General features: G+C 39.6%; 1 protein-coding gene across 3 annotated transcripts in view; it reads left to right on the plus strand.

Moving 5' to 3' along the window:
• Positions 1-13,815, plus strand: part of LOC149462058 (collagen alpha-1(XIV) chain-like) — a 266,392-nt gene that overhangs the window by 182,912 nt on the left and 69,665 nt on the right. For all 3 annotated transcript variants that reach the window (XM_089677540.1, XM_089677541.1, XM_089677542.1), the window contains 4 exons: positions 1,186-1,329; positions 5,970-6,134; positions 9,085-9,123; positions 12,006-12,144. In XM_089677540.1, the coding sequence (XP_089533666.1) occupies positions 1,186-1,329; positions 5,970-6,134; positions 9,085-9,123; positions 12,006-12,144 (487 nt within the window). The remainder of the gene's footprint in view (positions 1-1,185; positions 1,330-5,969; positions 6,135-9,084; positions 9,124-12,005; positions 12,145-13,815) is intronic.

Below are 13,815 nucleotides of genomic sequence, written 5' to 3' on the forward strand. Positions count from 1 at the left end.
TTTTTGGATTGAACCTTTAAAATTCCATTGTGTCATTCTAATATTCTTCATTAGCCTGATTGTCACTTGTTATGTATCGGTGGGTGAGGCCAGTTAGAAATGGGTGGAGGACCTTTGGTAGTTTTTTTTTATATATTTTTGCCCTATATATAGTACTATAACTCAAAACATTACTTTTTATATGTAATTTTATAAAATTGTATCAAATAAACTGGGATCTTTCAGGGTGTATTTGTTTCCTGGGGTTGCTGCACTTTTTACATTGATCTTTCCCTATTTAAAAACCTGTACAGGCGTACCTCGGTTTAGGAATGTAATGCGTTCTGCGTGACGCTTCCTATTGCGCAAAATTCGGAAATCAAAGTGTGGTTTCTCATAGGTATGCATTAAAAACCAATTAATCCAGTCCTGAGGTCATAAAAAAGTACAAAAAAAGTCTTATCTGTTCAAAACTCTTTATAAAGTGCACTTTAAAGGCATAAATACTGTACAGGGACATGATTAAAAATGAATTCTTCAATGCACTGAAAACCAATTAATCCGTTCCGGAGTTCAGAAAATAGTGAAAAAAAGTCTTATCTGTTCAAAACTCTTTCTAAAGTGCACTTTAAAGGCATGGGGCTGGCGCTATAAACCTCCCAGGTGCAATGCATCCTGGGGAAACTTACTTCGTATTGCAAAAAAAATTTGTAAACTTATTTTCAATGGATTTTCATTCGTAAACCAAAAATTACGTTAACCGAGGCGTTCGTAAACCGAGGTACACCTGTATATTATTTCTTATTGGGTAGAATAAAGCTGGCTGTACACTAGTAGATTTTCGAAACAGCATTTGTACAAAACTACATTTGATGACTTGATGAATGTCATTCAAAATACTTCAAAGTTTTGTTTGCTTTTGACATTTGATTTTGGCGTGAATGGACCTTCCAGAACAAAAATCAAATACACTGTTAGAAATTTGTTTGTTCGAGAAAAGTCCTCCATCCTGTTCCTTCATATTTTCTCATTACCATGGTCTAAATGTCAATTCGGCCCCACTAATGATTAGATAATCAAAAAAATGTTCCTAGAAAGAAAAATTTTGAATGAAATGTTACTAATATACAGCCATCTTTAACAGAATTGTCGGTCTGGCTATAGTCTGTGTTGCAGAAATATTATTTTTTTCCTTTTGTTATACAGGCAGAGCAATTAAGCATGTCCGCGAAGATTTGTTTACTGTGGAATCTGGCATGAGAAAAGGTGTGCCCAGGGTTTTGGTGGTGATTACTGATGGTCGCTCTCAAGATGACACTGTAAAGTTTGCCAGCCAAATGCATTTGGAAGGTAAGGTCGTTACTCTGAGAAGTTTCTTGCTTTCTACCTCTCTGCATTGACATTTGGAATGAGGCTTGGTTCAAATTTACTGATGCAACCAAGTGGTGGGCACATTTATGTGTGTTTTTTTGCTTGTCGAGTGTAGGGAAGCCCATTTAGTTCAATGGCAGCCCTATGCATGAGAAACCAGGAAAAGAAGACCCTAAATCTTTTTAAAAAATACGCTAAACCACACGCTTTGCAGATGTGTGTCGGTGACATTAACAAAATAATGGCACTGTTGCAGGTCTGCTAAAGGGCAGCGCGATTCTGTGCAAGCCAGGAAAGCGCATGATTTTGCGCTCTTTCCCGACATGCATAGATGTGAACCTAGCCTTAGTGGGTTATCCAAACAAGCCTTGTCAAAGTGTACAGTACAGCAGCATAGATATTAGTGCCTGCACTTGGTTGGTATCTTGCCTTGCAGGCAGGTTGGACTTTGGCACAAAGGATCCCAGCACAGTAGAGGTGAGTATGCTGACAAGGGGTTACATTTACATCAGAGAAAGTTAGTGTTAGGGTTAAGCTTACAGGGAGTTTAGGTGTCAGAATTACAGAGGGTGTCAGAGTACCAAGGAGGGTTAAGCCAGCCATACAGTACATGGATTGAATATCGGCCAGTTAAGCAGGGACAGGCCAAGATTTGATTCATCTATGGACAGGCTGATTGTACCAAAGTTGATCCATTGGATTTTTTATATGTGATTAATGCCGGTGGCTATAGCCGCTAGCAGTAATCGTGTTGTGTTGGCTGGATAGGCTCCCTGCCGGCAGAACACCATATCACTGCCAGTGTGGTTATAAGCTGATGGAGAAAGTAAAATTCAGCTTTTAGGCAGGATAGGCTCTATGAAGATGTGATTTTTCAGAGATCACCTGAAGGCAGAAAGAGTAGAAGATAGCCAGACAGATTGGGGTAGGGCAATCCACTGGAGGGTAGAAGCATTGGAAGTGAACATGATGTAGGTGATAAGGGAACTAAAGAGTGAGAAATGTTGGGAGGAGCGAAGAGGATGGTTTGATTTGGTTCCTATCTTCAGACAAGTTTGGAAGCTAAAGGCAGATTTGTGGATGGCATTTAAGTTGCTGTTAATATTTTGACTTTTATACACTGGGCAAACAGAAGCCAGTGGAGAGATTGGCAGAGAAGGGCGGTTGGTAAGGAGGATGAGTCTACAGCAGCATTAATGATAGACTAAAGGGGGATAGCCTGTGTTGAGATAGGCCATCGAGGAGGGAGTTGCAGTAGTCAAAGTGAGAGATAGTCAGGGAATCTTTGTGGTTTCACTGGGTAAAAAGGGGGATAAATTGGAAATGTTACTAAGGTTAAGTCTTCAATACTTCAACAGTGATTGCATGTGGAGCTTAAAGGACCGGATAGAATATAGGATCATACCTAGCACCCTGGCATGAGGAGAGGGATTGATAGTTGCATAAATAATCTTGATGGAAAATTATTAGCACAACTATCAGTCCTTCTCCTCATGGGGCACAGGAGGGAAATTGAAATATTATGAGCTCAATTTTTGAAAGATTTAGAAAGTGGTTTGACATCCATGCTGATAATTTAGTAAGTAAATTAGTAATGTGCAAGGAGACTAAAGGGGTGAGCTGTGGAGTAGAGAGATAGATTTGTGTGTCATTATCATTGAGTTGTGATTGGAAGCCATGCAAGGCCCAGGGAGGAGGTGTAGATAGAGAATAAAAGAGGTGTGAGGACAGAGCCTTGTGGGATCCTTATGGAAAGAGGAGAGGAGGAGTTAGAGTTGTAGGTGACACTGAAGGAGTGCTTAGATAGGTAAGAGGAGACCCAGGAAAGAGGAGAGTCTTAGAGGCCAAGGTAATAGAGCTTTTTGAAGAGGGGCGGATGGTCATGTGGAGAAGTCTAATAATTAAGAGTAGTTGCCATTGGTTCTAACAGTTAGTAAGTTGTTAGTGGCTTTTAGAAGGGAAGGTTTTGTGGAGTGTTGCAGATAAAAGCCATACAGTAAGCAGTTGATAAGGTTGTTATCAGTATGGTAGCAGCTCAGACGATTGTAGACTAGGCATTCTGGCAGTTTGGAGGTAAATGGGAGCAAGGTGATGGGTCTTGCTGAGATTGGTGATGTCCAGTGAGTGTTTTTTAAGTATGGAGGTGGCCAGCGCAGGCAAGTAAAGAGGGAGATACTTAAAATGTGAGTAAGTAAGCATAGAATAGAGCAAGAGGATAAGCAGATTATTTGTGAGGGAATGGGGTCCAGGGGGAAGGTGGTGATGTGATGTGGGCAACATCTTCTGTAGTGACTGGGTTAAAGGAGAAAAGTGCTAAATGTGGTGGTAGAGATGGTATGTTAATGGGGGGAAATATCAGGAGAATGGCAAATTCATTATAAATTGCAACTATCTTATTTTGTAAATGACTGGTACTAGTCATGACTGGAATCAATTAGTTGGTGGTGGCAGTGGGAGAAGTAGAGAGGTAGAGGTAGGAAAAAGTTGATGAGGACTCCCTGAGGGGGTGTTAATGAAAGTGATAAAATAAGTCTGTATGGAAGGGCAGGGGTAGGATGTTTATTTTAGGAGAGCAGCTTTATCAGGGCAAAGTCTCGTATAAACCTAGTTTTACGCTACACTCATGCCAAGAGTACGGCTATGTCATTTGAGACTTCTGGTTTCATTTGTGTCATTGTGGCCAACTTCTTTGTGTAGTGAAGGAAGCAAAAATATCCAGGGATAAAGAGAGTGAGCTGTTGTAGACAGAGGTGGCCAGGTCAGGGTAGGACAGAGGTGAGATGTTTTCATAGAGATAGTTCATCGCAGAATAGAGAAAAGAAGGTTTGAAAGGTCTTAGATTGTTCAGACTTGTGGGGTTCATTGAGGCCATGTTTTCATCCAGCATGTAAAATGTCAAATCCTGGTATTGCATAGTTCTTTGATATTTCCACAAATGTCTTACACAGATCAGCCCCTCACCTTGAGTAGAGAGCTATTAGTACCTTTGTGCAGTTCTATAGAGATGACACACTTGACCAAAAAATTTATTTTGGCATATATTGTATATTGATTGGACAGTAATGCATACCAGTGTGTTATGAATCCTTCAGTGGCCCAAAACCATTCAATCTAAATTAACCCATTTATTAACAGCTATGCATTTTCTAATACCATATAAAGTTCCTTTATATTTATTCATCTTCCATTACCCATCAGATTACACTATAAAGGCTTGTGCACATGGACAGACAGAATTTTATCTCCCTCCATCATTTACATATAATCGTGCACACTGGAGTGAAAGCAATAATCCTAGGGTCACTTTTCACAGTTAGCTCTGAACTGATAACCTGCAGGGGCTTTTAAGACGTTTTTCATTTTGGATAAAGTAAAGAACGGTTATAACCACTGTCAATATATGTTTTGACATCTGTCTCCCATTTGGGGAGATTTACCTTCATTTCCTGCCCCATAGCCAAAACAGGAAGTGAGAAAATCTCTGCAAATTAAGGGAATTCCTTGGAGACCCACTGGAAGGTTTCTCTTATATCACTTTTCTTGGGACAACCCAAAATGTGTGTTTTCTTTTACTTTCATTTTCGACATTAATGGTAAACAGGACAAATAGAGATGGTAAATCTCCCTAACGGGAGCACAGACTGTAATAAAAACCTCATAGATGTTCTAATCCATCTCCACCCTGTCCAAAACTAAAAGAGTGTCCAAGACTGTCTGCTCCTTCCCCCCCTATTTTTTTCCATCTACGCTGCCACATTTGACACCTTTTGGGTGGGAGGGGGGAGCTGTGGTGAACTGACCCAGAAATTTTGCCCCTTCCTTCCCCTGCAGCCGTCTGGGACACTTTACAGGTCCGAGAAGACTGTGGCTCATTTACACAGTGCATGAGCAGTAGGACACCGGGTCTGGAGCCACAGGGCTTCACTGCCGGTTTCTCTTAGTCAAGATGGCGACATCAGTACCCAATAGCTGATTGAAAAATCAGCTCAGAAGAGCACACCGCTGGATGCCTGGATGACAGGTATTGTGCCCTAATATGAAAAGTCAGCAGCTACAGTATTTGTAGCTGCTGACTTTTAATTATTTTTTTTTGGGGGGGGGGGGGCAGAACTCCTCTTTAAGCAAAAAAAAAAGAAGAAAAATAGGAAAATGATTATTAGAATAAATAAAAATGTAAAGCAAGGATGGGTTGTCTATAGTATGGACACTCTAGTGTCAGTGACGCCTCTCTACTGTGGGAGGTTCATGTACCTTTTACCAACTATTATTATGTGGAGGAGCGAGAAAGTTCTACAAGTGAGAGCCAAGCCAACTATTTGTATAAAAGCAGATTTTCCTGGAAACCATGGTTGTTATAAAATGTCATGATTGCACCAAATCAGTTGTTGGATAATATTATTTCAAACAGGAGAAGACCTTTGAAGTTCAAATGGACAGCAATGTCCTCTGTGATCCGTGTACAGTTAAAGGTTCTATAATTAGATGCTAAAATAAACTCAGTCCTTCTCCTCCCTACTGCATCTATAACACACAGCAGGAGTTTGTCTCATACTATCAGCAATCTCACTAGAGATGAAAGTTGGATAACTTACTTGGTGTTTGTCTTCTCCTCTTCCCAGGCTTCAGCATTTTTGCCATTGGCGTGGCGGATGCAGACTACAACGAGTTAGTGAACATTGGCAACAAGCCCAGCGAGAGACATGTCTTCTTCGTTGATGACTTTGATGGATTCAAGAAAATAGAAGATGAGCTGGTCACTTTTATTTGCGAGACAGCATCAGCAAGTGTGTGCCAATTTATCTGTTTTATATCCAGAGCCAATCCTAAATAGTTTGTGAATTCATTTATAGCTTATACTCCATCTGTTTCATTATGTCTGACGGATTTCACATTGTCATAGTTACATAGTTAGTCTGGTTGAAAAAAAGACAAAAGTCCATCCAGTTCAACCATAGAAAAAAGAAAAAAAGTTATAATCCTATACCCACAGTTGATCCAGAGGAAGGCAAAAAACCCCCAGCAAAGAACGATCCAATTGCTCCTGCTTGGAAAAAAAATCCTTCCTGATCCCCTGAGGGGCAATTGGATATTCCCTGGATCAACTTTACCTATAAATGTTAGTATCCAGTTATATTCTGTGTATCTAAGAAACAATCCAGGCCTTTTTTGAAGCAATCCACTGAGCTGGCCAGAACCAGCTCTTGAGGGAGTCTATTCCACATTTTCACAGCTCTCACTGTGAAGAAACCTTTCCATGTTTGGAGATTAAATTTCTTTTCCTCCGGACGTAAAGAGTGCCCCCTTGTCCTCTGTGATGACCTCAGGGTGAATAGCTCTACACCGAGTTCACTATATGAACTACTGATGTATTTATACATGGAGATCATATCCCCCCTTATGTATTATACATGGTGATCATATCCCCCCTTATGTATTATACATGGAGATCATTTCCCCCCTTATGTATTTATACATGTTGATCATATCCCCCCTTATGTATTATACATGGAGATCATATCCCCCCTTATGTATTATACATGGTGATCATCTCCCCCCTTATGTATTATACATGGTGATCATATCCCCCCTTATGTATTATACATGGTGATCATATCCCCCCTTATGTATTATACATGGAGATCATATCCCCCCTTATGTATTATACATGGAGATCATATCCCCCCTTATCTATTATACATGGAGATCATATCCCCCTTATGTATTATACATGGTGATCATATCCCCCCTTATGTATTATACATGGAGATCATATCCCCCCTTATGTATTATACATGGTGATCATATCCCCCCTTAATCTCCTCTTCTCAAGAGAGAATAAATTCAGTTCCTCTAATCTTTCCTCATAGCTGAGCTCCTCCACACCTCAGTTTAGTTGCCCTTCTCAGTACTTTCTCAAGTTCCCCAATGTTCTTTTTGTGTCAGGCAGGAAAAAATAAAGATTGTGGAAAAATTAAGCTAACAGCACTGAATGATACAATTGCTATAGAACAGTGGTCTCCCAAATGTGGCCCACGGGCCAGATGTGGCCCTTTGTTTGCTTTAATCTTGCCCTTTGGGCACTGTTTCTCCCACGAATACAAGGTTCTATTCCTTTCACTGATACCTATGATGAGGCTCCATTCCTTCCACTGACACCAACAGTGGAGCATAATACCTCCCATTGACAACATCAATGGGGCACTAATTCTGTCACGGATACTAACAATGTGGAACTATTCTTTCCCCTGACATCAACAATAGGGCACTATTTCTCCCAATGACACCAACAATGGGGTACAATTTCTTCCAATGACACCAACAATGGGCACTATTCCTCCCACCAATACCATTAATGGGGCACTATTCCTCATATTGACCACAGGTGCTATACAATTTTTTTTACTCCCACTGACCACCAAGCTTGAGGCATTGTTTACTCCCACTGACGCCGGGGCATTCATTACTCCCCTATGGTCTGAAGGACAGTAAGACTGCTTTCACAACAAGAGTTGTGACCAAGCACACATACTTTTTTGCATATCTCCATGCTTTCCCGCAGGCAACGTTTAGGACAGTCCATTAATTTCAATGGTCTGCCCTATGCATGAGAAATGCGCAAAAAAGGTGCCTGCACCATTTTCCAAATCATGCTGCAGCAAACCACATGGTATGTACATGCACACGTTTGCAAGATGCATGAGGGTTCCATTAAGCGTTAATTTCACCACTGTATGGGGCAGTGCATTTTTGTCACCACAAAGTATCACGACTATGGTGATCTGTGCAAACCTGAGTGGCCGTTATAGTAGTTAGGTAGGCAGTCATTCAGAAAAAAATGAAACTGACAGGTTTTATCTCCCCTTTGTCTCTTTAACTGGACAGAAAGCAGAGGAAAATTCTGCAACAGGGATACCATAAAGAGTAATAAACATCTAGCAATCTAGCCTTCCCCTACTCTACTAAAACAAGTGTTGGGTTATACCGCATGTCACTAAGATCAGTAGACCCTGAATTATAGGCAGCTGAAGCTTTATATAAAGCAGGAGGATGGAATTAGGGGGTCGCTTGCTCCCCACTGGCACCATTCATAGAACACTTTGCATTTCCTCAATGAATACAAAGCATTCTCTGATTGGACGAGGTGAAGATGGCGATGTCACTACCCTGCCTCTCCATCTTGCCCAGTCAGAGAATGCTTTTCATTTATTGAGAGAATGGAAAGTGTTCTGTGAATGGCACTGGGGAGCAAGCAATGCCTACTGCAGCGATTTGTAGCTTCCATGGGGATCAACCAGGTATTGCACCTACGTACTTACATTAGTGGAAGTTGGTCCAATGTCACTATGTAAACATATCCATAGAAAACCTTCAGCTGTAAGCTTTCTATAGCCATCTCTGTTGATCATTTCGACACAAGGGTATAACTGAAGGTAACTTTTGCTTATGTACGTTTTCATAATTTTGAATTGCACAGGTTTATTCTACTTTAATACGTTGTGTTCCTATAAAACAGGCCACAAAGGTCTATAGCTGGCAGTAATGGCACCAGAGAATTAAGACGGCTCCACCATTCTGTGAAAAATCTGGTCATGTGCAAACATTCGGCTGGTGTTTTTGTATTCCAGAGTCCTGCCCTTTATGCTATATATGTTTTTTAATTTTTCCTAGAATTTTACATTATTTCAGTGTATCAATACATAAAGTTTGTGATTCTTAATCGTCTTTTTTTTTCAGCTTGTCCATGGGCCTACATCCAAGGCAACAGTGTGTCAGGTAAAATATATACACTTGTTTCCATTATGTCTCATGTTTCCACCAATCACAAGTCAATGTTCAGAATTACTGCAATTTGCCTTTATTTTTCTATTAAAAGCAGAAAAGTTTTTATATCATCGCTGTGACTATGTATTTGTCCCTCGGTTGCTTTTTTTTAGATGCTTTGTACTTCATTGGTAACATATATCTAGTGTGCTCATTGACAAACATAAACAAATTATTAAAGAATAATCTATCAGGTATTCATTTACTATCCCATATGGAAGAAAAATATATTTGAAATATATTTTAAAAATATTCTTCCCAAATATATTGCCATATAATTGAAATGCCACAAATTTGGCCATAGTCACTATATTTCAAAATATATTCCAATAAATAAATATATATACATATACTGCATGTTAAAATGCATTTTTATTACAAAATATATGAAATATATTTTTAAAAACGCATGTCACATATATAGCAATATATTTGGGAAGAGTATTTTTAAAATATATTTCAAATATATTTTTCTTCCATATGGGATTACACACTAACTAAAATATAACTAAATTTAAAATACTTGGAGAACTGAACAGTCACTTACAGACAAATGAATACAATAAATGATGGTATGATCTGGCACTTGTGACTCGCGGGTAGACATAATGATATAGAGGGAGTAGACGCTGTGCTATAGGTGTCTCCAGCAATTAGGAAAAACTCTTTAAATGACCTGTTACCATGGCAGCCCTAATATATTTGGCTGAGGGATTTTTTAAATTCAATTTTCATAGCAATTTCATCTTTGGGGCATTTATTTGCTGTTGGGGTAGCCATCTTGGGCACACTCAGTAGAATGATCAATTAACTGCTTCCCTTCCGCCCTATAGGAAGAGTACTGCTACAGAGCAGCACGGCTGCACAAAATCACGCATATATACGTGATTTGCATTTTCTGCCATTGGTGGCTACAGATGTCAGACAGGGGAGAGACCTGTGTGTAAACAACACAGGTCTTTCTCCTGCCAGCAATAACATACTGCTGTGTATTTCTCTGCACAGCAGCATGTTTCCCTAGTAAAACACACACAGCACATGATGTAAAACAGCACACAGTTAACCCTTTGATCGCCCCAGATGTTAACCCCTTCCTGCCCAGTGTCTTTTTTGTTAACCCCTTCTTGCCCAGTGATTTTTATTAGCAGTGATCACTGTATTAGTGTCATTGGAATGTCAGTGGCAGTTAGTCAGTTCCCCCCCAGTGTCAGAATGCCCATCGCAGTCCTGCTATAAGTCGCTGATTGCTGCCATGTATATATATACAAGTATAACAAAATTAAAATAAAAATTCCAGGATATATACCGCCGTTTGTAGATACTATCAATTGCATGTAAACCAATTCTTTTACACGTATTGGGATTTTTTTTAGCAAAGACATGTAGCAGAATACATTTTGGCCTAAATTTATGATGAAATTTGATTTTTTAAAATTTTTTTCACTGGGTATGTTTTATAGCAAAAAGTCAAAAATATTGTTTTTTTTTTCAAAATTGTCAGTCTTTTTTTGTTTATAGCGAAAAAAATAAAAACAGAGAGGTGATCACATACACCGAAAGAAAGCAAAGAAAGAAAGCATATTTGTGGGAAAAAAGGGACATAAATTTAATTTATGTACAGCGTTGCATGACTAGACAATTCTCAGTTAAAGTAATGCAGCGTCGTACTGCAAAAAATGGCCTGGTCAGGAAGGGGGGGGGGGTAAATCCTCTGGAGGGTAAGTGGTTAATCTACCAGCATGTCTTTCAAGTGTGGGAGGAAACCCATGCAACCATAGGAGGAACATGTAAACAATATGCAGACAGTGTTTTCCTCGGGACTCAAACCAAGGACTACAGGGCCACAAGGCAGAAGTACTAACCACTAAGCCACTGTACTGATAGATAGGGTCAACTATCATCCTAAAAAATCCTTCTGTCTTAATCCCACAATGCTACTATGAAATTTGTCTATACCAAGGAGTGTGGCTAGATCAAACAAGCGTGGGTCTTAGTTGATATGGAGATGGGGAGTAATGTAGTCTTTTAAAATATACAAAAATAATTACTCCAATGCAAAAGTCATTCCTACAGTCCAGCAGATTTTTGGTTGATCTAAATGTACTGCTGCATAATAAAGGAGTTCTTTGGCAAACATGAAAAAAGAAACTGAGCTTGAACCACCTCCTGCGCTATTCTAGGGTAATATCAGATTTTTCTCTCCAATGCCAATCTACAAGATGGAGTTTCTCCTACAGCTGGAACATTATATTATGATTTATAGCATAATACATGGATTAAAGCCCAACTCCAACCAAAACTGTGTTGTTTAGTTTTGGATAGACTGAGGAAGGTTTAAAACCTCTGTTGGCAACGATCACCTGGACAGAAAAGTAGGTGAAATAACCCATAATGGGGAAACAAATGGCATTTAAATACATTTCTATGAGCTTGTAAACCCGATAAAACTTTTGGTCTGTGTCTAGTTGTACTTAACCATAATTTTCGCAAGACGACACAGGTTCCTATGTCACTCCAAAACGCCAAGGTAGCTTGTAACCTTTGATTAGAGAAAAAAAATGGTGGCATTAGATGATGCGTGTAGTCAGATGCAAGCAACAGAGAGCGGAGCATAGTTGGGTCTTGCATGGGGAATGGAGAATCTAAGGAGTGCCTGAAATGTGCTGGCAAGCAATGTATTGATAATTAGCCTAGCTTGTTTTTAATGTAACATCTTTATGCTGTGTTTTGGCCTAAAGTCTTAAAAATATTTAAATAATAATTGAATGGTGCCAATCTATAGATTTATCAGATATAATTTTGTAGATAATAATATCAATTTCTATGTTTGCTAGGTTTTAAAATGATGGAAATGTTTGGGTTGGTGCACAAGGAATACGCCACCTTGGACGGAGTCTCCATGGAGCCTGGAACATTTAATAACTTTCCATGCTACAGGATACACAAAGACGCTCTGGTGTCCCAGCCCACCAAGTAAGTGTCAATCTAAAACTCTTTTATTTAAAAATTGACCACCTCGAGATTCAGTAATTATTGACGGTAATGTTTACTTGTCTAAGCTCATAGAAGAGCAAACCTAAAAACTCTACATGTCTTGAACCATAGTAGAAGTAAACATTAAAGTGGTTCACATGAAAGTTATACTGCAAATATGTTTACTTGGCAAAAGCTAATTTTCTTTAAAATTTCTGTATCAAAAATATTCACACACTATATGACCAAAGGTTTGTAGACACAAGACTATCAAACCTTGTTGAACTTGTTGGACATCCTGCTCCAAAGCCATGAGCAGACTACTTTGTTTCATGGTTGTGTGCATTTGTTTAAAAGATGAGCCAAAGGTGGTGAGAAAGCAGCCATGAACTGCAGTAGGAGGCAATCAACTAAAGCCATTATGATGTCGGAAAACCCTGGCTGCTCTGTTTAATGATATTTCACAACAACCTCTGTGAGCCTGGGATTTGTGAGCATTCTAGTGAGTCTGATGTTTCAACTAAAGACAAAGTTGTATATTCTAACTCTTAGTAAAATGATCAGTAATGACCCCCGAGGGTTGATAATCCAAATGGGTCAATAAAATGGCTGGGTGGTTAGAGGGTCAGTTAATGTCAGGGGATCCATTGGTTGCCGATAAAAATTCGAAGACTGATTGGGCTCAATGTAAAGCTTTATGCTAGTCCATATTCTGAAGGCAATATGTCTAGTTGAGAGACAGTGCTACCCAGGGTTAGATGGTTGGCCGCCAGCGAGAATGTCCTTGAGTTGTCTCTATCAGCTGTATGTTATTATTGGTCTTGTTTATCAGCATGCTTTGCATTGTGTTTCTGTGACCCTCTATTCTCCCTCTTCTTGGTAAGATAAACCTAAAACCTACCTGAAAGTCTGTTGTAGAACCAGTGAGAACACCTGCCTCAATCTCTGTTGGAGACCCAATGAGTACAGAGGGGGAATGTTCCAATGATGACACTAGTACTGGTGACCCTGGTAACACTCCAGGATTCCCTCGCTTTGGAGGGATTTTCTATAATTTCCTGTTTTGGCTATGGGACAGGACATGAAGAGAAATCCCCCAATGGGGCACAGATGGCGAAAATACCTGGCAGTTGTTATAATCCTCCCTTATTCTATCCAAGTGAAAGAAAAAAACTCTTGCCTTTAGTAACACTTTATATTATTTTCATACAGTTGCAAGAAAAAGTATGTGAACCCCTTGGGATTACGTGGAGTTTTGCATGAATTGGGCATAAAATGTGCTCTGAACGTCATCTAAGTCACAACAATAGAAGAACACAGTCTGCTGAACATAATACTACACAAACATTAGATGTTGCCATGGTTTAATTGCACATAACATGTAAACATTCACAGTGCAGGGAGGAAAAAGTATGTGAACCTTTGGACTTAATAACTGGTTGACCCTCCTTTGGCAGCAATAAACTCAACCAAACGTTTCCTGTAGTTGCAGATCAGACCCGCACAACGATCTGGAGTAATTTTGGACTACTCCTCTTCACAAAACTGTTTCAGTGTAGTAATATTCTTGGGATGTCTGGTGTGAATCGCTCTCTTAAGGTCATGCCACAGCATTTCAATCGGGTTGAGATCAGGACTCTGACTGGGCACTCCAGAAGGCGTATTCTGTGC

This window comes from Staurois parvus, unplaced genomic scaffold, assembly GCF_062004578.1.
Source record: "Staurois parvus isolate SC_StPar_1 unplaced genomic scaffold, SC_StPar_1.0 ptg000187l, whole genome shotgun sequence".
NCBI lineage: Eukaryota > Metazoa > Chordata > Amphibia > Anura > Ranidae > Staurois > Staurois parvus.